Consider the following 24,036-nt stretch of genomic DNA (forward strand, 5'->3'; position numbering starts at 1 on the left):
AGAAATAGAGGCCATGGGAATACACCTCCCACATCTCTTACTACCAGAAGTGACTGACTGATGGCTCCAGCTATTATACTCTGAATCTATCACTATGTTTATACCAAGATCATACTTCACATGAGATGCTCTGCTCCAAACCAATGACTAAGCATGGCAGGAATATTAAGGTAGGCCTATAAGACAAGAACTCCTTGGATAGGGAACTTTGAATTAAAGATCCTCCATCAGCTTTGCTAAATGGCCTTAGCACTGCATTTTAGGTTAAAATTCTCTTTCCTTCTTTCCTTCTTTGAAGCAAACAACTAAACAATTCATGTAACCTCATAAAAAGAACACTAACCTCAATAATTATCCTAATAAAAATACTAACACAGTTTAAAAGACATGTTACATTCCTCATAAAGTTATACATACATACATAGACACATGCATGCATACATACATAAACACTTTGTGTGTGTTTTTTTTAAATAACTTAGTGGTGTAAGGTGTAATAAGAGTTGAGGCTACCGATTATAAACACAAAAGACAATATGTTCAGAGACTGGACATTGGGTAATATGTACTTTCAAGGCACAGTACATGGCCAACCTGGGCCCAGAGAAGACCAGGTAAAAGGGCATCATGTGCAGTGCTGTATTATTCTGAGAATTCGGCTACTTTCAGCTAGATTTGTGTAGCTTATGTTAAGCTGCTATGGTTAATTTTAGGTGTCAACTTAACTGTCAACTGGCCATAGAGTACCTCTATATTGGGTCAAATATTATTCTGGATGTGTCTGTGGAGATGTTTTTGGATGAGATTAACATTTGAATCAGTAGACCGAGTAAAGATTGCCTTTTTTTTTTTTTTTTGAAAGATTTTATTTTTAAGTAATCTCTACACCCAATGTGGGGCTCCAACCTACAACCCCAAGATCAAGAGTTGCAAGCTCCAACTGAGCCAGCCAGGTGCCCTGCGGATTGCCTTTCCTAATGTGGATGATTTTCATCAATCAGTTGAAGACTTAAACAGAATAAAAAGCCTGACCCTCTGGTGTAAGAACGAATTCCTCTGCCTCACTGCTTTGAGCTGGGACATGGGTCTTTTTTTGAGTTTGGACTTGAACTGAAACATTGGCTCTCCTTGGGTCTCAAGACTGCCAGCTTTAGGCTGGGATTTACACCATCAATTCTTCTGGTTCTCATGCCTTCACACTCAGACTAGAACTGTACCATTGGCTCTCTAGACCTCTATCTTACTGACTGCAGATCTTGGGACTTCTAAGCCTCCATACTCATGTGAGCCAACTACTTACAATAAATTTTATTTACCTAGCTAGCTAGCTAGCTATCATCTATCAACTTTGTGTGTGTGTGTGTGTAAATATATATATATGTGTGTGTATATATGTATATATGTATATACACACACATATATATATAATATGCATGTATATGTATAGCCTGGACATGGAATGACAGAAGAATTAAAGAGAAATCAAAGATATCAAATATTTCATAATCTCAAGCTTGGCAAAATGGTTATGCTATTGAGAATGATAGGCAAATATATAGACAGAGATATACTTTCTAACCTTGGACAAAAGAGAGCAACAACTCATGTTTATAGTAAAAATTTTTTACATTGATTATCCCATTTGATCATCACAACAACCCAATAATGTAAGTAGGACACATAATATATTCCTGTTTTGCAGATGAATAAACTAAGGTTCAGTGAGCATAAGGTCACAGCTAGCAAGTGGTAGAATTGGGAATGAAATCCAGGTTTTGGAACCCAACTTTTATGTTCATTCCATTTCACAGTATTCCAAGTCAAATTAACTGTTACATGCTTCTGGATGTCAAGTTTCATGTTATTTATGTAAGTAAAGACTTCCAACAGAAAATTGAGCACTGGGGCACCGGGGTGGCTCAGGCAGTTAAACGTCCCACTCTTGATTTTGGCTCAGGTCATGATCTCAGTTTCCTGGGATCGAGCCCTGCATGGGTTCTGTGCTCAGTAGAGTCTGCTTGTCTCTCTCCCTCCCTCTTCTTGCTTTTGCTATCACTCTTGCACTCTCTCTCTCAAATAAATAAATAAAAACTTAAAAAAAAAACAAATAAAATAAATCTAAAAAAAAGAAAAAGAAAATTGAGCACAAATTTTGTAAAGAAGGTGAGAACCAAAATCAAAATTACAGTTTTGAATTCATTTATGTATTGACTGTAGCTGAAGCTTGAAGGTAAACCATGTTTTTAAGAAAATAATCATAAACTGGGAATGAAGGTCCAAGGTCTGCAACTTCAAGAAACCCACAGTAAAGCAAAATGGTCAGCAAAGAGAGATCGCTAAAGCAGAGGAAAATTAAAAGATTACTAAGAGAAAATTAGTCAGGTAATAGTCACTGATGATGGAGAAGGATCATCATAGATCATTTATTTGGTATATTCAAGAGTAGAAGGAATGGTATCCGTGTATTCAAGAAGTTCCACAGGGAAGGAACGATAGTAGGAATTAGATTCTTGAGAGTGAAAGTACCTAAAGAATAATAGATGAAGTTACATTAATGATTCTCATGCCCCCTCTAATGAGACACTCTAGAATACACAAAAGATAATTTTCACAAACAAAATTATGTTTATCAGAAGGACCATGGGAGAAAGAAAAAACAGTTATATATCTAGGGCCGAGAGTAAGGGCAATAACTTGCTTTAAAAACTTAACCTTATATAAATAGATGAAAAGAACCAATCAGAGATCAAGAGCACAATAAATGAAATTAAAAATACATTTGATGGAATAAATAGGCTGGATGAAGCAGAGGAACAAATTAACAACCTGGAAGACAGTAACAAAAAGTAACCAAACTGAGCAAAGGAGAGGAAAGAAAATTATGCAAACTGAGAATACTCTTAGGGAACTCAGTGATTCCCTCAAGTGTAATAACATTTGCATTATAGGGACCTGAGAAGAAAAGGGAGAAAAGGGGGGAAGAAATTTATTTGAAGAAATAATACCTGAAAACTTCCCTAATCTGGGGAAGGCAACAGACATTTAGATCCAGGAGGCACATAGATCCTCCCAAAAATTCAACCCTAGGAGGTCCACACCAAGACACATAGTAATTAAAATGGCAAAAAAACAGAGATAAAGAAAAAATTTTAAAACCTTATATTAAATACAAGTAAAAACATGATACAAAGTCATACATTTCTAAACTATGGTTGCAAATATATAAAAAATGCATTAAAAAATGGAAGGATACAAGTCAAATGCTAACAGTAGGATTCCGATTTCTTAACAACTTTTCTATAGCTCCCAACTTCTATTAAGGATTAATTTGAAATAATGAAGTCAATATTTCCACCATGAAACTTTTTTTTTCCCCCAAATAAATATGTGGGTTTTTTTTATTAACACATAATGTATTATTTGTTTCAGGGGTACAGGTCTGTGATTCATCAGTCTCACACAATTCACAGCACTCACCATAGCACATTCACACCCCAATGTCCATCGCCCAGCCATCCCAACCCTCCAACCCCCCCTCCCCTCCAGCAACCCTCAGTTTGTTTCCTGAGATTAAGAGTCTCTTACGGTTTGTCTCCCTCTCTGGTTTCGTCTTGTTTCATTTTTCCCTCCCTTCCCCTATGATCCTGTCTTGTTTCACAAATTCCTCATATCAGTGAGATCATATGATAATTGTCTTTCTCTGATTGACTTATTTTGCTTAGCATAATACCCTCTAGTTCCATCCATGTCATTGCAAATGGCAAGATTTCATTTTTTTTGATGGCTGCATAATATTCCATTGTATATATACAACACCTTCTTTATCCATTAATCTATTGATGGACATCTAGGCTCTTTCCATAGTTTGGCTATTGTGGACATTGCTGCTATCAACACTGGAGTGTACGTACCCCTTTAGATCACTACATTTGTATCTTTGGGGTAAATAACCAGTAGTGCAATTGTTGGGTCGTAGGGTAGCTCTATTTTCAACTTTTTGAGGAACCTCCATACTGTTTTCCAGAGTGGCTGTATCAGCTTGCATTCTCACCAACAGTGTAGGAGGGTTCCCCTTTCTCTGCATCCTCGCCAACATTTGTCGTTTCCTGACTTGTTAATTTTAGCCATTCAGACCAGTGTGAGGTGGTATCTCATTGTGGTTTTGATTTGTATTACCCTGATGCCAAGAGATGTGGAGCATTCTTCATGTGTCTGTTGGCCATTTGTATGTCTTCTTTGGAGAAATGTCTGTTCATGTCTTCTGCCCATTTCTTGATTGAATTATTTGTTCTTTGGGTGCCGAGTTTGATAAATTCTTTATAGATTTTGGATACTAGCCCTTTATCTGATAGGTCATCTGCTAATATCTTCTCCCATTCTGTCGACTGTCTTTTGGTTTTGTTGACTGTTTCCTTTGCTGTGCAAAAGCTTTTTATCTTGATGAAGTCCCAATAGTTCATTTTTGCCCTTGCTTCCCTTGCCTTTGGCAATGTTTCTAGGAAGAAGCTGCTGTGGTTAAGGTCGAAGAGGTTGCTGCCTGTGTTCTCCTCAAGGATTTTGATGGATTCCTGTCTCACATTTAGGTCTTTCATCCATTTTGAGTCTATTTTTGTGTATGGTGTAAGGAAATGGTCCAGTTTCATTCTTCTGCATGTGGCTGTTCAATTTTCCAAACACCATTTGTTGAAGAGACTGTCTTTTTTCCATTGGACATTCTTTCCTGCTTTGTCAAAGATTAGTTGACCATAGAGTTGAGGGTCCATTTCTGGGCTCTATTCTGTTCCATTGATCTATGTGTCTGTTTTTATGCCAGTACCACACTGTCTTGATGATATAGCTTTGTAATAGAGCTTGAAGTCCGGAATTGTGATGCCGCCAGCTTTGCTTTTCTTTTTCAACATTCCTCTGGCTATTCGGGGTCTTTTCTGGTTCCATACAAATTTTAGGATTATTTATTCCATTTCTTTGAAAAAAGTTTATAGTATTTTGATAGGGATTGCATTAAATGTGTAGGTTGCTCTTGGTAGCATTGACATCTTCACAATATTTGTTCTTCCAATCCATGAGCATGGCATGTTTTTCCCTTTCTTTGTGTCTTCCTCAATTTCTTTCATGAGTATTCTATAGTTTTCTGAGTACAGATTCTTTGCCTATTTGGTTAGATTTACTCCTAGGTATCTTACGGTTTTGGGTGCAATTGTAAATGGGATTGACTCCTTAATTTTTCTTCTGCCTTGTTGTTGGTGTATAGAAATGCAACTGATTTCTGGGCATTGATTTTATATCCTGCCACTTGACTGAATTCCTGTATGAGTTCAACAGTTTTGGGGTGGAGTCTTTTGGGTTTTCCACATAAAGTATCATATCATCTGTAAAGAGTGAGAGTTTGACTTCTTTGCTGATTTGGATGCCTTTTATTTCTTTTTGTTGTCTGATTGCTGAGGATAGGACTTCTAGTACTATGTTGAATAGTAGTGGTGATAGTGGACATCCCTGCCATGTTCCTGACCTTAGGGGAAAAGCTCTCAGTTTTTCCCATTGAGAATGATTATTTGCTGTGGGTTTTTCATAGATGGCTTTTATGATATTGAGGTATGTACCCTCTACCCCTACACTCTGAAGAGTTTTAATCAAGAAAGGATGCTGTACTTTGTTAAATGCTTTTTCTGCATCTATTGAGAGGATCATATGGTTCTTGTTCTTTCTTTTATTAATGTATTGTAGCACATTGACTGATTTGCGGATGTTGAACCAAACTTGCAGTCCAGGAATAAATCCCACTTAGTCATGGTGAATAATCCTTTTATTTTTTATTTTTTTTAAAGATTTTTTATTTATTTACTTGACAGAGAGAGACACAGCGCGAGAGAGAACACAAGCAGGGGGAGTGGGAGAGGGAGAAGCAGGCTCCCTGCTGAGCCGGGAGCCCGATGCAGGGCTCGATCCCAGGACCCTGGGGTCATGACCTGAGCTGAAGGCAGATGCTTAACGAACGACTGAGCCACCCAGGCGCCCCCGTGAATAATCCTTTTAATGTACTGTTGGATCCTATTGTCTAGTATTTTGTCTAGTATTGTCTAGTATTTTTGCATCCATGTTCATCAGATATATTGGTCTGTAATTCTCCTTTTTGGTGGTGTCTTTGTCTGGTTTTGGGATCAAGGTAATGCTGGCCTCATAAAATGAGTTTGGAAGTTTTCTTTCCATTTCTATTTTTTGGAACAGTTTCAGAAAAACAGGTATTAATTCTTCTTTAAATGTTTGGTAGAATTCCCCTGGGAAGCCATCTGGCCCTGGGCTCTTGTTTGTTGGGAGATTTTTGATTACTGCTTCAATTTCCTTAGTGGTTATAGGTCTGTTCAGGTTTTCTATTTCTTCCTGGTTCAGTTTTGGTAGTTGATACATCTCTAGGAATGCATCCATTTCTTCCAGATTATCTGATTTACTGGCATATAGTTGCTCCTAATATGTTCTTATAATTGTTTGTGTTTATTTGGTGTTGGTTGTGATCTCTCCTCTTTCATTCATGATATTATTTATTTGGGTCATTTCTCTTTTCTTTTTGATAAGTCTGGCGAGGGGTTTATCAATCTTATTCATTCTTTCCAAGAACCAGCTCCTAGTTTCGTTGATCTGTTCTACTGTTCTTTTGGTTTCTGTTTCATTGATTTCTGCTCTGATCTTTATTATTTCTCTTCTTCTGCTGGGTTTAGGCTTTATCTGCTGTTGTTTCTCCAGCTCCTTTAGGTGTAGGGTTAGGTTGTGTATTTGGTTGTGTATTTGAGACCTTTCTTGTTCCTTGAGAAAGGCTTGTATTGCTCTATACTTTCCTCTTAGGACCACCTTTGCTGCATCCCAAAGATTTTGAACAGTTGTGTTTTCATTTTCAATTGTTTCCATGAATTTTTTAAATTCTTCTTTAATTTCCTGGTTGACCCATTCTTTCTTTAGTCGGATGCTCTTTAGCCTCCATGTTTTGAGTTCTTTCCGACTTTCCTCTTGTGATTGAGTTCTAGTTTCAAAGCATTGTGGTCCGAAAATATGCAGAGAATGATCCCAATCTTTTGGTACCGGTTGAGACCTGATTTGTGACCCAGTATGTGATCTATTCTGGAGAATGTTCCATGGGCACTAGAGAAGAATGTGTATTCTGTTGCTTTGGGATGGAATATTCTGAATATGTCTCTGAAGTCCATCTGGTCCAGTGTATCATTTAAAGCCTTTATTTCCTTGTTGATCTTTTGCTTAGATGATCTGTCCATTTCTGTGAGGGAGGTGTTAAAGTCCCCTACTATTATTGTATTGTTGTCGATGTGCTTCTTTGCTTTTGTTATTAATTGGCTTATATAATTGGCTGCTCCCATGTTAGGGGCATAGATATTTACAATTGTTAGATCTTCTTGTTAGATGGACCCTTTAAGTAGGATATAGTCTCTTCCTCACCTCTTTGGTTTAAAATCTAATTTGTCTGATATAAGGATTGCCACCCCAGCTTTCTTTTGGTGTCCATTAGCATGGTAAATTGTTTTCCACCCCCTCACTTTCAATCTGGAGGTGTCTTTGGGTCTAAAATGAGACTCTTGCAGACAGCATATCAATGGGTCTTGTTTTTTTTATCCAATCTGATACCCTGTGTCTTTTGATTGGGGTGTTTAACCCATTTACATTCAGGGTAACTACTGAAAGATATGAATTTAGTGCCATTGTATTGCCTCTAAGGTGACTGTTACTGTATATTGTCTCTGTTCCTTTCAGGTCTATGTTACTTTTAGGCTCTCTTCTTTGCTTAGAGGACCCCTTTCAATATTTCTTATAGTGCTGGTTTCGTGTTTCCAAATTCCTTTTGTTTTCGTTTGTCCTGGAATCTTTTTATCTCTCCTTCTATTTTCAATGACAGCCTAGCTGGATATAGTATTCTTGGCTACATATTTCTCTCGTTTAGTGCCCTGAATATATCATGCTAGTCCTTTCTGGCCTGCCAGGTCTCTGCAGATAGGTCTCTCGCCAATCTAATGTTTCTACCATTGTAGGTTACAGATCTCTTGTCCCAAGCTGCTTTCAGGATTTTCTCTTTGTCTCTGAGACTCGTAAGTTTTACTATTAGATGTCAAGGTGTTGACCTATTTTTATTGATTTTGAGGGGGGTTCTCTGTGCCTCCTGGATTTTAATGCCTGTTTCCTTCCCCAAATTAGGGAAGTTCTCTGCTATAATTTGCTCCAATATACCTTCTGACCCTCTTTCTCTTTTTTCTTCTTCTGGGATCCCAATTATTCTAATATTGTTTCATCTTATGGTATCACTTATCTCTTGAAGTCTCCCCTCGTGATCCAGTAGTTGTTTATCTCTCTTTTTCTCAGCTTCTTTATTCTCCATCATTTGGTCTTCTGTATCACTAAATCTCTCTTCTGTCTCATTTATCCTAGCAGTTAGAGCCCATTTTTGATTGCACCTCATTAACAGCCTTTTTGATTTCAACTTGGTTAGATTTTAGTTCTTTTATTTCTCCAGAAAGGGATTCTCTAGTACCTTCTATGCTTTTTTCAAGCCCAGCTAGTATCTTTATAATCATCATTCTGAACTCTAGTTCCAACATCTTACTAATATCCGTATTGATTAGGTCCCTGGCAATTGGTACTGCCTCTTTTTCTTTTTTTTGAGGTGAGTTTTTCCATCTTGTCATTTTGTCCAGAGAAGAACAGATGAATGACAGAATAAAATGCTAAAAGGGTAATGACGACCCCAGAAAAATATACAGTAAACAAATCAGAAGAGACCTGAAACCGGAGGGGTGGTGGGGGGAGAATATGATAAGGCTGGTGAATAGAACAGAGCCCCACACTAGATTTGGGTGTATTATGGTCTGTTAGAAGAAACTGCCTCCCAAAATTTTAAAGAAAGAAAAACATATATATACAAAAATAAGGGTAAATACGATGAAGGGATGGAATATGACTGTAAAGATGAAAATTAAAAAAGATTTTAAAAGAGGAATTGATGAGATAAGAAGCTGGTTGGCAAAAGAAAGAAAAAAAATTTAAAAAAAAGAGAGAGAGAGAGAATGTGATCAGGCAGGAGACTAGAACAAAGCCATACACTAGATTTAGGGTATATTTTGGTCTGTTATAAGAAGCTGTGTCCCAAAACTTTAAGGAAAGAAAAACTTATATATATACAAAAAATAAGATTAAATACAATGAAGGGATAGAATATGACTGTAAAAATGCAAATTAAAAAAGATTTTAAAAAAGGGATTGGTAAGATGTTGGTTGAAAAAGGAAAGAAGAAAAATTCAACTAAAAAAATAAAAAAAGAAAAAATAAAGAAAATTTAAAAAATTAACTTTGAAAGACTAAAGAATCATGGGGAAAAAAGCCCCCATGAATTCTATGTGCTGTATTCCCCTAGCACTGGAGTTTTGCAGTTCTCATTGATCAGTAAACTTGGTCTTGACTGGATGTTCTTGCTGATCTTCTGGGGGAGGGGCTTGTTGTAGTGATTCTCAGATGTCTTTGCCCCAGGCGGAATTGCACTGCCCTTGCCAGGAGCCAGACTAAGTAATCTGCTCGGGTTTGCTCTCGATAGCTTTTGTTCCCCGAAAGCTTTCTGTTCAGCTTTAGAGGATGAAACTGAAAATGGCGGCCTCCCAATCTCTCGCCCCAGAGGAGCCGAGAGCTTGGGGCTCCACTCCTCAGTGGTCCCTCAGAGAAAAGCAGTCAATCACTCCTGTTTCCCTGGTCCCCAGCTGCACTCTGTGCTCACCTGGTTTGTGACCAACCGTTTCTATCTCTGGCACATGATCCCGTTTGGAGTCTCCAAACCCAGCAGATTACTGTGGTGAGCGCCCATGCTGCTCCTCCTGTGGGAGGAAGGGGAGTCTCCCCGGATCTGCCCTTTGTTGGGTCCCTGCTCAAAGAGCAGGGGCCTGACTGTGCCATGGATCACGGTTTTTGGCAACCCCGAGCTGAGAGCTCACTCCTCGGCTCCGTCTTTGCAGCTGGCTTCCCTGCTCCAATACCTGGGAGCTCTGCTGCACTCAGGCACCCCCTGTCTTTCTTTGACCCCGAGGGTCCTGAGATCACACTGTCCCAGTGAGGGTTCCACTCCCTGCTTAGCTGCTGGAGTGATGTCCCTCACTGGAGCAGACTTCTAAAAGTTCTGATTTTGTGCTCCGCTGCTCTATCACTTGCTGGTAGCCGGCTGATGGAGGCTCCCTCCCCACATGGTCTATCTTCCCAAATATTGACTCGGATTCACTTCTCCACATGTCCTACCTTTCAGTAAGTGGTAGACTTTCTGTTCATAGAATTGCTGCTATTCTTTTCTTCTATCTCCTGTTGAGTTTGTAAGTGTTCAGAATGGTTTGATAACTATCTAACTGAATTCCTGGAACCAGACGAAATTTAGGTCTCCTACTCCTCCACCATCTTGCTCCTCCCCCCCAAAATAAATGCTCCCCCAAGAAACTTCTAATCATGAGTGCTAAAAACTACAAACCATTCTTTATCTCTTCTATTGTACTCTAACTAGAATGAAATAGAGAAAGAGAGAAAGAAAAGGAGCCGAAGTAACCATCTGGATAACCAATGTTTGAATAATTAAGAACTGGCAAAAGAGTATCTACAAGAATTATAAGAGGTTTGAAGTGACCCAAAGATCTGAATATTTCAATTCTCTGCCAAAAGTCACCAGAATCAGTGAAAACAAAGGACCTGTCAAAAAGAAGCTCTATAGTTTTATAAATAGGACTCTTACATAAATATATCATGCTAACAATGATGATACCCTGCTGAGACAACTGAGACCACAATTTAATTTTAGTATCATCTAAATTTTAGTAGAACATATTTTTAAAAATTTTTTCCCTGACAGTTATTATTTAATAAACATCAGAAAAAAATTACTTCATCTTTTTTGTTTTTTGAATGTCTTTTATTGTCTTTTTATTTGTTTTTTCTTTTTTGAATGTCTTTTAATATTAACTATTTAAAATTTAGTCTTAGTCTTAAGCAACTGTTAAATTTACTAACTGATGTAAAAATTACCAGTTGGGGGGTGCCTGGGTGGCTCAGTCAGTTAACCGTCTGCCTTTGGCTGGAGTCCCAGGATCAAGTCCCGCATCGGGCTCCCTGCTCAGTGGGGAGTCTGCTTCTCCCTCTGACCCTCCCCTCTCTGGTGCTTTCTCTCTCTCTCTCTCTCAAATAAATAAATAATCTTTAAAAAAAAATTACCAGTTGGTTTGAAATTAACATCTTCATCCATCGTTATCAAGTCCAGAGATGATAAATCATTCAGATTCTTCAAACATAATTCTGTCCAATAATAAACATATTTTTATTTTATTAAGATAAGGAAGCAGCACAAAATAGAGTTTATAATCAAATATGCTAAAGTTCTGTTTCTATATATTTGCTGTGGGAAAAACTATAGTCGCTAATTAAGTAGTAAGGAAATATTCATTAAATAAAAGAGCCAGTTAATAGGCTAAAAAGATTTTCTAGTAGTAACAATAATATAAATTATCAAAATAAGTTATGAAATAACATTTACAACTTGGAACTTTTTATTTTAAATGAGGATATTTGTATTTCCTCATTTAATTCTCATAATAACACAACAAGGTAGGTACTAATATTATTTCATATACAAGTTAGGAAACAAAGAAATAGAGAAGCTAGGTTACTTGCTCCAGGTCTATGTAACCACCCTGCTATCTGATATCCAATGTGGCCTGGTTTTCTTTTTCTTTTTTTTTTTTTTTTTTAACTTTTATCAAAGATATATACACACAAAGTATATTCAAATAGATCTACAAAGATTGTTCAAAAAACACCAGTCTTTTCCCTCCTCTGAGTTTGCCACACTCTTGAGGCAACCACTTGTGACTATTTCAGCTGATGCTTTTAGTACTTACTTGAGCATCTCTAACATGCTACTATTGCTACCTGGAAGGAACCTCTGAACAGGAAGTAATGCAAGTTCAGCTCTCACTGACTGATGAAGATCAGAGCAATTGTAGTAGCCTGCTGCCCACAGTGCTCCCATTGTTCTATGCTATAAAGCCCAGAAGATTGAAGGTAATTCAGAGCAGGGAGTGGGAATGCCACAACCTGTTCAATCTTAAATAGAGGAGCCACTCACAAAAACACAGCCCTTAAAAGGCAAAATTCTTTGAGAAATAACTTCAGTTTAAGCAACGTTGCTTAGGCAGCTTGATAAAGTTTTAAGTTTTGGTTAAGTAAGGCTTTTGAAGTTTTTGCCAATTTTCTTAATTACCCACTATTAACACGCAATAAGTTAATCAGTCAAAGAAGAATACTTACTACATTATATGCTGGGCACTATTCTAAGCTTTAGGTTTACAGCAGTAAGCAAGTCAAGGTTTCTTCTCTACAGAACTTATATTTTATGGAAGAAAACAGTACAGAATTTAATAATAAATAATAAAGTTTCAGGCATTGAAAGGTACTATGAAAGAAAATAAAGCTGAGAGAAAGGACCTAGAAAATAAGAATTCTTTAGGTTTTAACTTTTTATGTATTTCTGATATAAAGCTATGTAATATCTCGTATAGTAAGGATATATTCATCCTAATTTTCAACATAAGCATGTCACCTTTCCAAGAAAAGGAAAACAGCAATAATATCATAAAAATTGTTTTACCATCCTCTCTGAAGAGGTAGATTTAATTAAGGTAGTCCAAGAAGGCCTCTCTGAGGAGTTAATATTTGATCAAAGATCTGAATGAAATGAAGGTGGAGACCACAAGTAAAATATGTGAGAAGTGTTCTAGGAATAAGGAAAAGAATGGAAGGACCTGATGTGGAAACAAGTTTGGTGTTTTAGGAACAGCAAGAGATCCGATTTAGAAAAACAGAATGAAAGAGCGGGAAAATGACAAGAGATGAAGCCAGAGAAATAGGCAAGGAGATATCAAGGTGGATTTGTGGGCTCTGGTGAAAGTTTGCATTTTATTCTAAGAGTGATAAGGGAACTACTGGTGGATCCTGAGCAAGAAAGTATAACCAAATTTAGAAATGCTACGGATCCTTCCTAAGAGATTTAAAGCAGATCTCCAGGGATACCAAAATATTATATTCAGTTATATAATAAGCTTGGCTATTCTTTATAGGTAAAACTTAGCTACCCTATAATGACTAAAGATAAGGCAAATATGAACTGTGGTTCTGCTAATTTAACAAAGGTTAAATCATTACAATTATCAGAATATAGCAAGACTATATTGGACTATCTTGGTGTATTTGATCATTATGATCAAAAAATATGTTTTAAAAACTCCATTATAAAATTGATCAGTAAATAAAGGATAATACAACTCTTTTATAGATCTGTTTCTCAATAGCACCATTATGAATATATGCTATTGCTTAGCACCTTGCTTCAGCAATATATTTATTCTTTAATCAAGATAATTTTACTGCTTCATCCTTATCTCTGCATTTTAATATGCCATATGTGTATATCCAAGTAGAGAATAAATTAAAATTGGCTAAATATTTTCAGATCTAACCAAGTGAGGGTCTAGACTAGGAGTGCTGCTCTGTAGATGGACGTCTACTCCTTGATCCTTTTTTTCCCCCTTTAAAGTTATCTTTGTACCCAATGTGAGGCTCTGGTGCTCAAACTGACAACCCCAAGATCAAGGGTTGCATGCTCTACCAACTGAGACAGTGAGGTACCCCAAAACTGGCTAAATATTTTTAGTGGATCTAAAATTTTCTCTTTCACTGAAAGAGAATCTCAATACAAAGAAGAACTGATAATTTCTAACCTAATAAATGCTCAATAATTTTTTGATATTTGAAAAGACAGGTAATGAAGTATTAATTAATTGAAAAATTAAGCTGGGATTTGATGGGAATATATCATTAGCACAGATTAGGATAAGAAGCCCATAATCAAGGTAGGCTTATATATTCAAGTAATTACTAGAAAAATGAAGAGTTGTATATCTATAGGCAATATTTTCAAAGATGAGGGTCATTTTTAAAATAAAAACAAAGTTAACATATTATAAAAAGGAAGATATTCTGATAGAATTAAAAAATTCATTAATTCAGTAAAAAAGCGTATGTGCTAAACTTTATTTGCATGTGAAAAAGGAATACTTCACATATTTTTTTCTGGAAACAAGTTTACTTTTTTAAGAAATAATTTACCAAAGAGTATTCTTACTTTCACACTAACTGACCTTTTTCATTAAAATTTATAAAATATAATTTTTTACAAGGAAATGCATCTAACCTTGTAATTTTGCTTCAATTCCATCTTTGTTCAATCCAGATGCAAAACCTGTAAAAGTTATGAAAATTCATAAAAAATTAAAATAGAAAGGACTTAACTCATTTTTATAGGCTCAGTTTATACCCGAGTTAACTAGAAAAGAGTAGTCTAACTTAATTTTAAATAGGGGGAAAAATAGCTTAATGAGTTAAAACAAGGCTTAGCTATCTATAGAAAATAACCACTGCTATAAAATCCTTTCAATATCAATTGGCTATCTTTTGCTTTTTTTACTGTACAACCATGACCATGCATACTGTATTTTTTCCCCTTGGAGATCTTAAAGTTTTGAACCTGTGTACATGAGAATAGTATTGCAACAAATCAGGTTTTAATTTGATATAATTTGATATTCAGCAATTCCAAGTATTTTTTTTTTATTCTTATGTTAATCCTCATACATTACATCATTAGTTTTAGATGAAGTGTTCCATGATTCATTGTTTGTGCATAACATAACACCCAGTGCTCCATGCAGAGTGTGCCCTCCTCAATACCCACCACCAGGCTAACCCATCCTCCCACCCCCCTCCCCTCTAGAACCCTGTTTGTTTTTCAGAGTCCATCGTCTCTCATGGTTCGTCTACCCCTCCGATTTACCCCGCTTCATTCTTCCCCTCCCGCTACCTTCTTCTTCTTCTTTTTTTTTTTTTTCTTAACATATATTGCATTATTTGTTTCAGAGGTACAGATCTGAGATTCAACAGTCTTGCACAATTCACAGTGCTTACCAGAGCACATACCCTCCCCAGCGTCTATCACCCAGTCACCCCATCCTTCCCACCCCACAATTCCAAGTATTTTTACTTTATGACCGTACCATATGAAAGAACCTTCTAGAAGCAATATAACCACATGTGTGTTAGCTTTAGAAGCAGGATGCAAACTCCAGCAGCAACAGCAGTACTATATCCTTTGATTTGAACACTAGTTCAGACAAAATTTAAGAATTTTTTTTAACTTTTAAAAAATAATTTTAGTCACTTTTATTATTTTTATTTGAGTTAATTTTTTTTAAAAGATCTATTTTTAATGGTGATTTCAAACCTTATTAAAAGACTGGAAGTAAAACAGATAAAGATTTCTCATATTTGTCTACTCTTGCCTCTAATGTATTTATGAATATTATTTTTTACTTCTGTTACCTATTAGTGTCTGTAATCTATTCTGTGACTTAATAGCATAAATATAGTTTCAACTGGCTTGAAACATTTACTACTTTTTCAAATCAAGTAACAAACCATAATGAGATGGATTTTTCAAGGCTCTGATGTAAAGCAAAGTTGATCGTATCCATTCCAAAGCAATATTCACATCTGTGATGGTATGTAACACTATCTCTGCATTTAAATGTTCGATAAGATGTCTGTGTAAACTAGTAGAAAAAAAAACAAAACCTTTGTATTAGTAATATGTATTTCAATGCCATAACCTTACTTTTTAAACTGCAATAATATTTTGAATAATTCAACAACTGAATATAATTGAATAATATACTCATTGCTATATTATTAATTCATGAAAAATAACTTAATTTTCAAAAATATAAGAGAAAACCATAAAAATCAGTTCAACTGTTAAAAAATTATAGATTTTTCTCTATCCCATGGCTCCAGAAGACATTATTACTTAAAAAGAGTGAGGGTGAATATTCTCTCAGAGTATTACAATCATATGCTTTACTAAAAGCTTCCAGATTGCCTATCTCTCTATTATTAAACAAATTTTAAAGATGTAAAGAGATGTGAAAATTATAGTCTTATTACTAATTTGGCCTTTTATAACAAGGATACATGCCACCACATGCTAGGAAACTACTGAATAAAAATATTATGCTGTCCTTTTTTTTAACTATTAAATTTCTTAAAAGGACACAAACTTTCTACTTAAGATTACTGAAAAGTTTCAAGACAATGGCCTTAGAAAATCTCCTAATCAAATTTCCTTTTAATATGTGAAAAGGAAAAATATAAGCGGTATTAACATCTTTTTAGAATATTTTCTGTATTACCTGCTTTCTACAGTGTCACTACAAGCTAACATCTGAATATACTTCTCTTTTGTACTTAACCGAGTCATAATAACTGCAGTAGCTGTAGTATCAAACTGGAAAAAAAAATAAACACAGAGAAATGTAGTAAAAAAGAGTACATGTTGGTACCAGTCCTCTTCAAGAACTCATGAGTTTCATTTTATATTAAACAGTCCCTGACTTAAACAACAGGTCAAAAATGCCTTAAAACTGTTTCTGAATTTGAATGTTCACTGAAAATTTAATTAAAAACCTTCCAAGAGTATAGACGTAAAAATATTACTTTGGTTTCAATGTAACATAATTTCGGTATTAGTAAAATCAAAACAAACTTAGGCACCTGGATAAAAGTTATAAGATTGGTGTAGTTTACATATAATCTAATTGATCTTATAAAAACTATGACTTACATAACATAATATTTTGACTTCTTTGAAAAGATACTCTTCCTAAATGTTCCCTAACTATATGAATGACTTATTTGAATATTTGCTAGAGGTAGGACATGTTTTGTAATGTATATGGGCTAATTTTTAATTGTCACAATACCTGGGGACCACTATTGGCATTTTGTGCTAAGACTCGGGGATGCTACACATTCTGCAATGTATGACAGTCCTACACAATGAAAAACTGTCCCATCTAAAATACAAATAGCATCCCCATTCAGAACAAAAAACAAAAAACAAAAAAACCTCAAAACCAAAAAAAAAAAAAACCAAAAAATTTTTGACAGTATATACACATTCATCAGCCCAACCATCAGCCAAGGGAAACTCAGAGGGAGTAGAGGCAGCATGTCTCCTTTGGCGAGACTTGTTTTACTTCTATGTCTCCATTAAAGTAGATTTCCTGTTGCACTTATTTTTAAACCTAATCTGAATATGAAATGTTACTCTCCTGTTTAACAAAAAGTACACAAAAAACAGTTTTTGCTTTTTACCTTATTTTAAAACAAGTTACAAAAATAAAATATTGTCACTTACTTGAGGTCGACCAGCTCTACCAATCATCTGTAGAATATCTGTTTCACTATACTCTTCAAACATTCCTCCAGCATAATGCATCGTAGATTTTATAACTACTAGGTGAGCAGGCAAATTTACTCCCATAGCTAAAGTACTGGTAGTAACTGCATCAGATTAAGAAATAATACTTTCAAGCCATATAATTTTATTGCCTCAGGTAGACATCATTTTATAAAATATATATTCTTATAAATACAATAAAAATTCATACATAGGGAACTTAGGAAAAACAAAGAGGAAAAGAACATTACAGTGTAAAATAACAACACATCTTAAAACCAAAAAACTATTAAATTCTTACTTTTCAGGTAGCACTGTTCAGTAGCATGATAAAGAACTAAAACTGCCAGAGTTTACTGTAGCATGTATATGCATGGGTAATTACATAATTTTAGATTCTTGGAAGAAAAGCAGAAATAAGTCAGAATACTTGAGCTTTTTCTTTTTTTCTCTTAACAGATAGTTTTCCAAAATATAATAGCCACAAGAATATGTTTTACTTACAAAGAACTGGTAGATCTCCAACAGTGAAAGCTCCTTCAACTACTTTTCTATCTAACAGCTCCATACCAGCATGATGATAAGCAACACCATGTATTAAGATATCTATAATAAAAATATATAATCTGTTATATGCTGTTAATATTTCATCCATAATTGATTTCTTTTATGTGTAGCTGAAAATGCTATTCAAAAATAATCTCTAAACTTACCTCTCAGTTTTGAATCTCTTACGGAATATGCACACTTCTGTAACCTATTTTAAAAATACCATAAATCTTTAAGAGTTATTCCATTAACATAAAAACTCTTAGTTTATTAATCATTTTGAAGCTATAGATATCAAAACGTTTTCACAATATCATTGTTTGAAAATCACCTTTAAGAAGTACAGAATATCTAACTTTCATATTCAGAAGTCCCTAAACTTACAACTCAGCAAAACAAGAAACAATTTAAAAATGGGCAAAGGACCTAAAAAACATTTTTCCAGTAAAGTTATACAAATGGCCAACAATACATGAAAAGATGCTCCACATCACTAATCATCAGGGATAAATGAAAGTCAAAACTACAATGAGGTATCACCTCATACCTGTTGAATGGCTAGTATTAAAATGACAGGAGATAACAAATGCTGGTGAGGATGTAGAGAAAAGAGAGCCCTTGTGCACTGTTGGTGGGAATAGTAAACTAATACGGCGACTATGGAAAACAATATGAAGATTCCTCAAAAAACTAAATATAGAACTACCACATCGTCCAGCAATTCTACTTCTGGATTATATCCAAAGGAAACAAAATCATATCTCAAAGAGATACCTGTACTCCTATGTTGACTGCAAAATTATTCAGAATAGCCAACATATAGAAACAACTTAAGTGTCTGAGACAGATGAATGGACAAAGAACATTTGATATACACACACAAACACACACACACGCACAATGGAATATTATTCAGTCTTAAGAAAGAAGGAAATTCTGCCTTTTTCGACAACATGGATGAAGCTAGCGGGCATTGTGCTAAGTGAAATTAGCCAAAATGGTAATAATATGGTAATATAGATAGTCGATTCCCATATTATCCCACCCTGATTAAGAAATTGAAACTGACAGAAGTAATGTGCCCAATGGTACACAGCTAGTAAAGTGGCAGCACTGCAATCCAAATCATGGTCTCTAACTTAATGCTGTTTCTTTTTTTTTTTTTCTTTTTAAGATTTATTTATTTATTTGAGAGAGAGAGAGAACAGTGTGGGGCAGGCAGGAGAGAGGGAGAATCCTAAGCAGACTCGGAGCCTGACGGGGGCTCCATCCCACGACCCCAAGATCATGACCTGAGCTAAAACCAAGAGTCGGTTGCTCAACAGCCTGCACCATCCAGGAGCCTCTCATGTTGTTTCTAATACCAGCATTTCATTCCTGGAAAAACAGGAATAAAAATGGGGGAAAAAGGGGGGGGGGAAGGAGAGACAAAGAGGGAAAAAAGAATTGAAAGACAAGAGAAATTTTCCTATCAAAAACTAATGATGTAATGTACAGTGATTAACATAACATAATAAAATTAAATTAAAAAAGAATAAGAATACTGTGTGGTGTCAAAGTGGTGAAATAATCCATGGGGAAAAGGTGATACTAAAATTATGGTTATGAAGTGTACTTTTTGTCCTTCTATTCTGCAGTTAAACTTAGATTTGTGTCATGCTTTATATTTCTCATACCTTTCGTGATAAAATATATTAGAAAGTATTCCAATCACCAGAAAAAAAAAAAAAGAAATCTTCCTTGAGTAACTACGTAAAGAGCGGGAAGTAAGAAAAGGAGAAACATGATATATGCTTCTGTGTACGAAAATAATTATCTAAAACAAAATTAGCTAATTTGGGTGCAGCAGACAACAGGGTAAAAGGGAAAGGATGCAATGGAAATTAGTTTTAAGGATGCACACAGGTTAGCTATTTCAGTTCCTTACTCTTATAGATAGGTTCAGGTTCAAAATGCTAATTATTAAGTATTCATCTTGGGAGGTCATATAACCATTCCTTATGAATTCTATAAGTTTTTAAAAATTTCCTTCAGAGTTAGTTTTTGAGCAAGAAAATAAGCCTCATTGCTTGACAACCACATCTGTTTCTGACTAAAAGTCACATGGCCCAACTTGATCAACTAGTTTATTCACCCAAGTAGAAAAGTTCCAAATTACTCTTTGCTACTTACAGTCTCCTTACTCTATAGCTACACTTTATTTTAAAAATTCCAGTTCACATTTATACTATTACTAGTTTTATAATGACCTGGTCAATTGGTTTTTGAAACCCCATCTTTGCTAAAAACATTTAGAAAATTAATAATCAAGAATGCTAAAAAACCAAGTGCAGCTGGTATGGAAACTATCAATTGTGATTTGATTATAGAAAAGGATTTTGCCAGCAAAATGACCTAATGGATGCATACATTCTCCCAATATGCTTGATCATTGCCCATAAGTAGCCAAGAAGTTTTCTGGATTAAAACCAAAGGCTCAGACCAGGTGATTAAAATAAAAACTTAAAAAAAAAAGCTTGGGAAACATTCTTATTATGAGAATACTACCAATTAACTTCTTGAAGTTAACTAAGACATTCCAAAATATAGAAATATTTTGTTATTTGAATGCATGATACAAAGAAGAGGTATTTAATAAAAAGCTAAAGAAACCAGAGTACAAAATAGCTGAACATGTTAGATTGAGAAACCATAGTAACAGAATCTGGGGCTTGATTAGCAAAAAGAAGTCTTGTAGTAATTGTTAGAACATGAGTGGTCAAAGGGGAATTGAGGTAAGCATCAGTCTCTTTTCCTGGTCTACACCAACTCAAAATGGCATTCCATTCCTTTTCACTCAATATATCCAAAACAGAATCATGGTTCTTTCTCTCAAACCAACTCCTCTTCCAGTGTTCGCCCATCTAAATTATACAACACTCCCTGGTTGCTCATGGCAGAAACCTATCACTGACACCTCTCTCACCTTCCTCCACATAGGCAAACAATTACCAAGTCCTGTTTATTCTTACTTCTAATTATATCTCAAATATATCATTTTATCTCTATCAACACTGCCACCTCCTTAGTTCAAATCACTATTAGTTTCTAATAGTTTGAGATGCTCATACATATGCAATTGGAGATGTCAGTTAGGCATAGACTATAGACTAGAGTTCAGAATGGAGTTATAAATTTAGGAACTCACAGACATATATAAATATGAGCATACATATATTCTTTGAACCCATGTGATAGATACAAATACCCAGGAGTGTGGAATTAGAAAGAATGAACCTTGGAGAGAACCTCTAGAATGTCAACACTTCAGAGTTGGGTAGAAGAGGTGAAAAGAGGATTGAGAATGAGCAGCCAGCAAAGTAGGAAGAAACTTGGTAGAGGATGATCTCGGAAGCACAGAGTCCAGAGTTTTTAAATAAGGTGGGAGGGATCAAATGTATTAGAAGCTCCTGAGAGATCAACAGCAAGTTTAGCTTTAGTGAAAGATTACAACAGATGCCAAATTCAAAGTGGATTAAAAAAAAAAAAATGAAGACAGCAATATGAATAACCTTTCAAGAAACATGGCTATGAAATAAAGAAGACAGGATCATAATGTCACTAAGATTCACTCTCACTTAATCTTCCAAATTACTATTATCTTTAATTTATAGATGAGGAAACTAAGGCTTAGAGAGGCTGATTAACTTGAAAAGGTGAAGGAAAAAACCTAATTTTCTCATCTCATCTAGATAATCCCTAAAAGTCTTCCTATCTCCAATAACAAAAAAGAAAAAATATACCTCTGTTTCTGTTCGACAGCCATAATAAATTTAGCATCTTTCACAAGAACAGAAGCAGCCTGTTGTACACCTTTTCTTGTTGCACAAAACTGAAAATAAATGAGTAATTCTTGGATTAATCATATTAAAAGCTGAACATCACACTCAAAAATAAGCAACTAACAATCCATACCACAAGTGTGGGTTTCTGATCAGAGTATGTTTGTATAACACTGGCAATTTTGTAGTTGAGGGTTAAATCAAACTTAAATTCGGTTTGGTTACTTCTGCAGGGAAATCCAAGGACCACTTTCCGAAGTTTCACCGGCCTATGTCTCTCATCCATTTTCAGACATACCGCAGGTCTTTCACCATCTGAAAGCCATTCTGCAATCTTTAAATAACAGAAACACACATTAAAAGTTTTTTCTAGTCAAGTTTTATGGCTAAACATAACCAAATAATAGACCACTTTTAAAGAGAAGGTATAAAAATAATTAGGCTGTCTTTGTCAGTATTACATATTCCAGTGACACTATTCTATTTATATATTGGTAGGTATTATCAGTAGCAGTATTTTAAGATTAGTCCCACTTTTCAACATGGTAAACTCCCAATTAATTATTATTTTGCTTTATTTTCCTTCCCAAGAGTCCAAAATAAAATTAAAATTGATTTTGGCAGAGTAACTGAATTTCTCACTATCATTATAACCTTCCTATTTTTCAGAACTATGCCTAGATATGCATGACAGATCTTTTGAGTTGTGCTAAATAATAGCCAAAGAGTAGCAAAGTAATGGTTGGCTTAGATTGGCAAGGGTTGACAATTTTTAAACAAAGAGCAAATAAACACTTGAGAGATGGCAGTGCCGAAAGCACATTTCAGACTCAATACCTGAGTCACTTGTTAATTTCTGAAGCTATGGTGAGCAATCCTTATCTTCATATAACCTGATTAGTAATTAGGCTTCATGCCTGCTCTGAAACTGACCATTGCTTTGACAGGAAGATGGATTAATGAGTTTTTAGTTACAGGGGAAGGAAATATTAAAACATTTTCAAGGCTACCATGTGTACAAAAAAGATCACACAAGAATTTAATTTGAAAGGGGAAGAAGGCCAAGAGTGAAGACCTTAATTTAGGAGAAAATTGAGAAAGAAGATTTGTACAGAGACAGGAAAGTAGCATTCACAGATGTAGTGATTATCACAAAGGGCAAAAGAATTTCAAGAATTACAGAGTACTGATATTTAATGACAGCTTACAAATCAATAAGAAAAGTTTATTATCCCAATATGAAAAAAAGGGTAAAGAACATGACCTGACAAGGTACAAAAAAATAACTTAAAGTAATTGATTGATATATTAAAAATATTTACTTCAACATGATGCCCCCAGCTTTGTTTTTCTTTTCCAACATTTCCTTGGCAATTCAGGTTCTTTTCTGGTTCCATACAAATTTTAGGATTGTTTGTTCCAGCTCTTTGAAAAATGCCATTGGTATTTTGATCGGGTTGGCATTCAAAGTATTGACTGCTCTGGGCAGCATAGACATTTTAACAATGTTTATTCCTCCAATCCATGAGCATGGAATATTTTTCCATCTTTTTGTGTCTTCTTCAATTTCCTTCATAACTGTTCTGTAGTTTCTAGAGTACAGATCCTTTACCTCTTTAGTTAGGTTTATTCCAAAGTACCTTATGGTTTTTAGTGCTATTGTAAACGGAATCAATTCCCTAATTTCTCTTTCTACAATTACATTGTTAGTGTATAGAAAAGCAACTGATTTCTGTGCATTGATTTTGTATCCTGCCATGTTACTAAATTGCTATATGAGTTCTAGTAATTTGGGGGTGGAGTCTTTTGGGTTTTCCACACAAAGTATCACATTGCCTGATTTCAAGCTATATTACAAAGCTGTGATCACCAAGACAGCATGGTACTGGCACAAAAACAAATAGAGAGCCCAGATATGGACCCTCAACTCTATGGTCAACTAATCTTCGACAAAGCAGGAAAAATGTCCAATGGAAAAAAGACAGTCTCTTCAATAAATGATGCTGGGAAAATTGAACAGCTATATACAGAAGAATGAAACTCGACTATTCTCTTACACCATACACAAAGATAAACTCAAAATGGATGAAAGACCTCAACGTGAGACAGGAATCCATCAAAATCCTAGAGGAGAACATAGGCAGTAACCTCTTTGACATCAGACATAGCACCTTCTTTCAAGACACGTCTCCAAAGGCAAAGGAAACAAAAGGGAAAATGAACTTTTGGGACTTCATCAAGATAAAAAGCTTCTGCACAGCAAAGGAAACAGTCAACAAAACAAAGAGGCAACCCACAGGATGG

The 24,036-nt window shown here is 35.3% G+C and overlaps 1 protein-coding gene across 1 annotated transcript in view; it reads right to left on the bottom strand.

The window, feature by feature from the left end:
* The window catches only part of HFM1 (helicase for meiosis 1), a 109,987-nt gene that overhangs the window by 60,958 nt on the left and 24,993 nt on the right, over window positions 1-24,036 (bottom strand). Inside the window, exons 11-19 of the mRNA XM_021690122.1 lie at window positions 21,866-22,066; window positions 21,694-21,782; window positions 18,076-18,119; window positions 17,867-17,968; window positions 17,321-17,466; window positions 16,314-16,408; window positions 15,544-15,677; window positions 14,264-14,311; window positions 11,230-11,310 (exon numbers count right to left, since the gene is read on the bottom strand). Of these exons, the coding sequence (XP_021545797.1) occupies window positions 11,230-11,310; window positions 14,264-14,311; window positions 15,544-15,677; window positions 16,314-16,408; window positions 17,321-17,466; window positions 17,867-17,968; window positions 18,076-18,119; window positions 21,694-21,782; window positions 21,866-22,066 (940 nt within the window). The remainder of the gene's footprint in view (window positions 1-11,229; window positions 11,311-14,263; window positions 14,312-15,543; window positions 15,678-16,313; window positions 16,409-17,320; window positions 17,467-17,866; window positions 17,969-18,075; window positions 18,120-21,693; window positions 21,783-21,865; window positions 22,067-24,036) is intronic.

This window comes from Neomonachus schauinslandi, chromosome 4 (assembly GCF_002201575.2).
Source record: "Neomonachus schauinslandi chromosome 4, ASM220157v2, whole genome shotgun sequence".
In the NCBI taxonomy this organism is placed as follows: domain Eukaryota; kingdom Metazoa; phylum Chordata; class Mammalia; order Carnivora; family Phocidae; genus Neomonachus; species Neomonachus schauinslandi.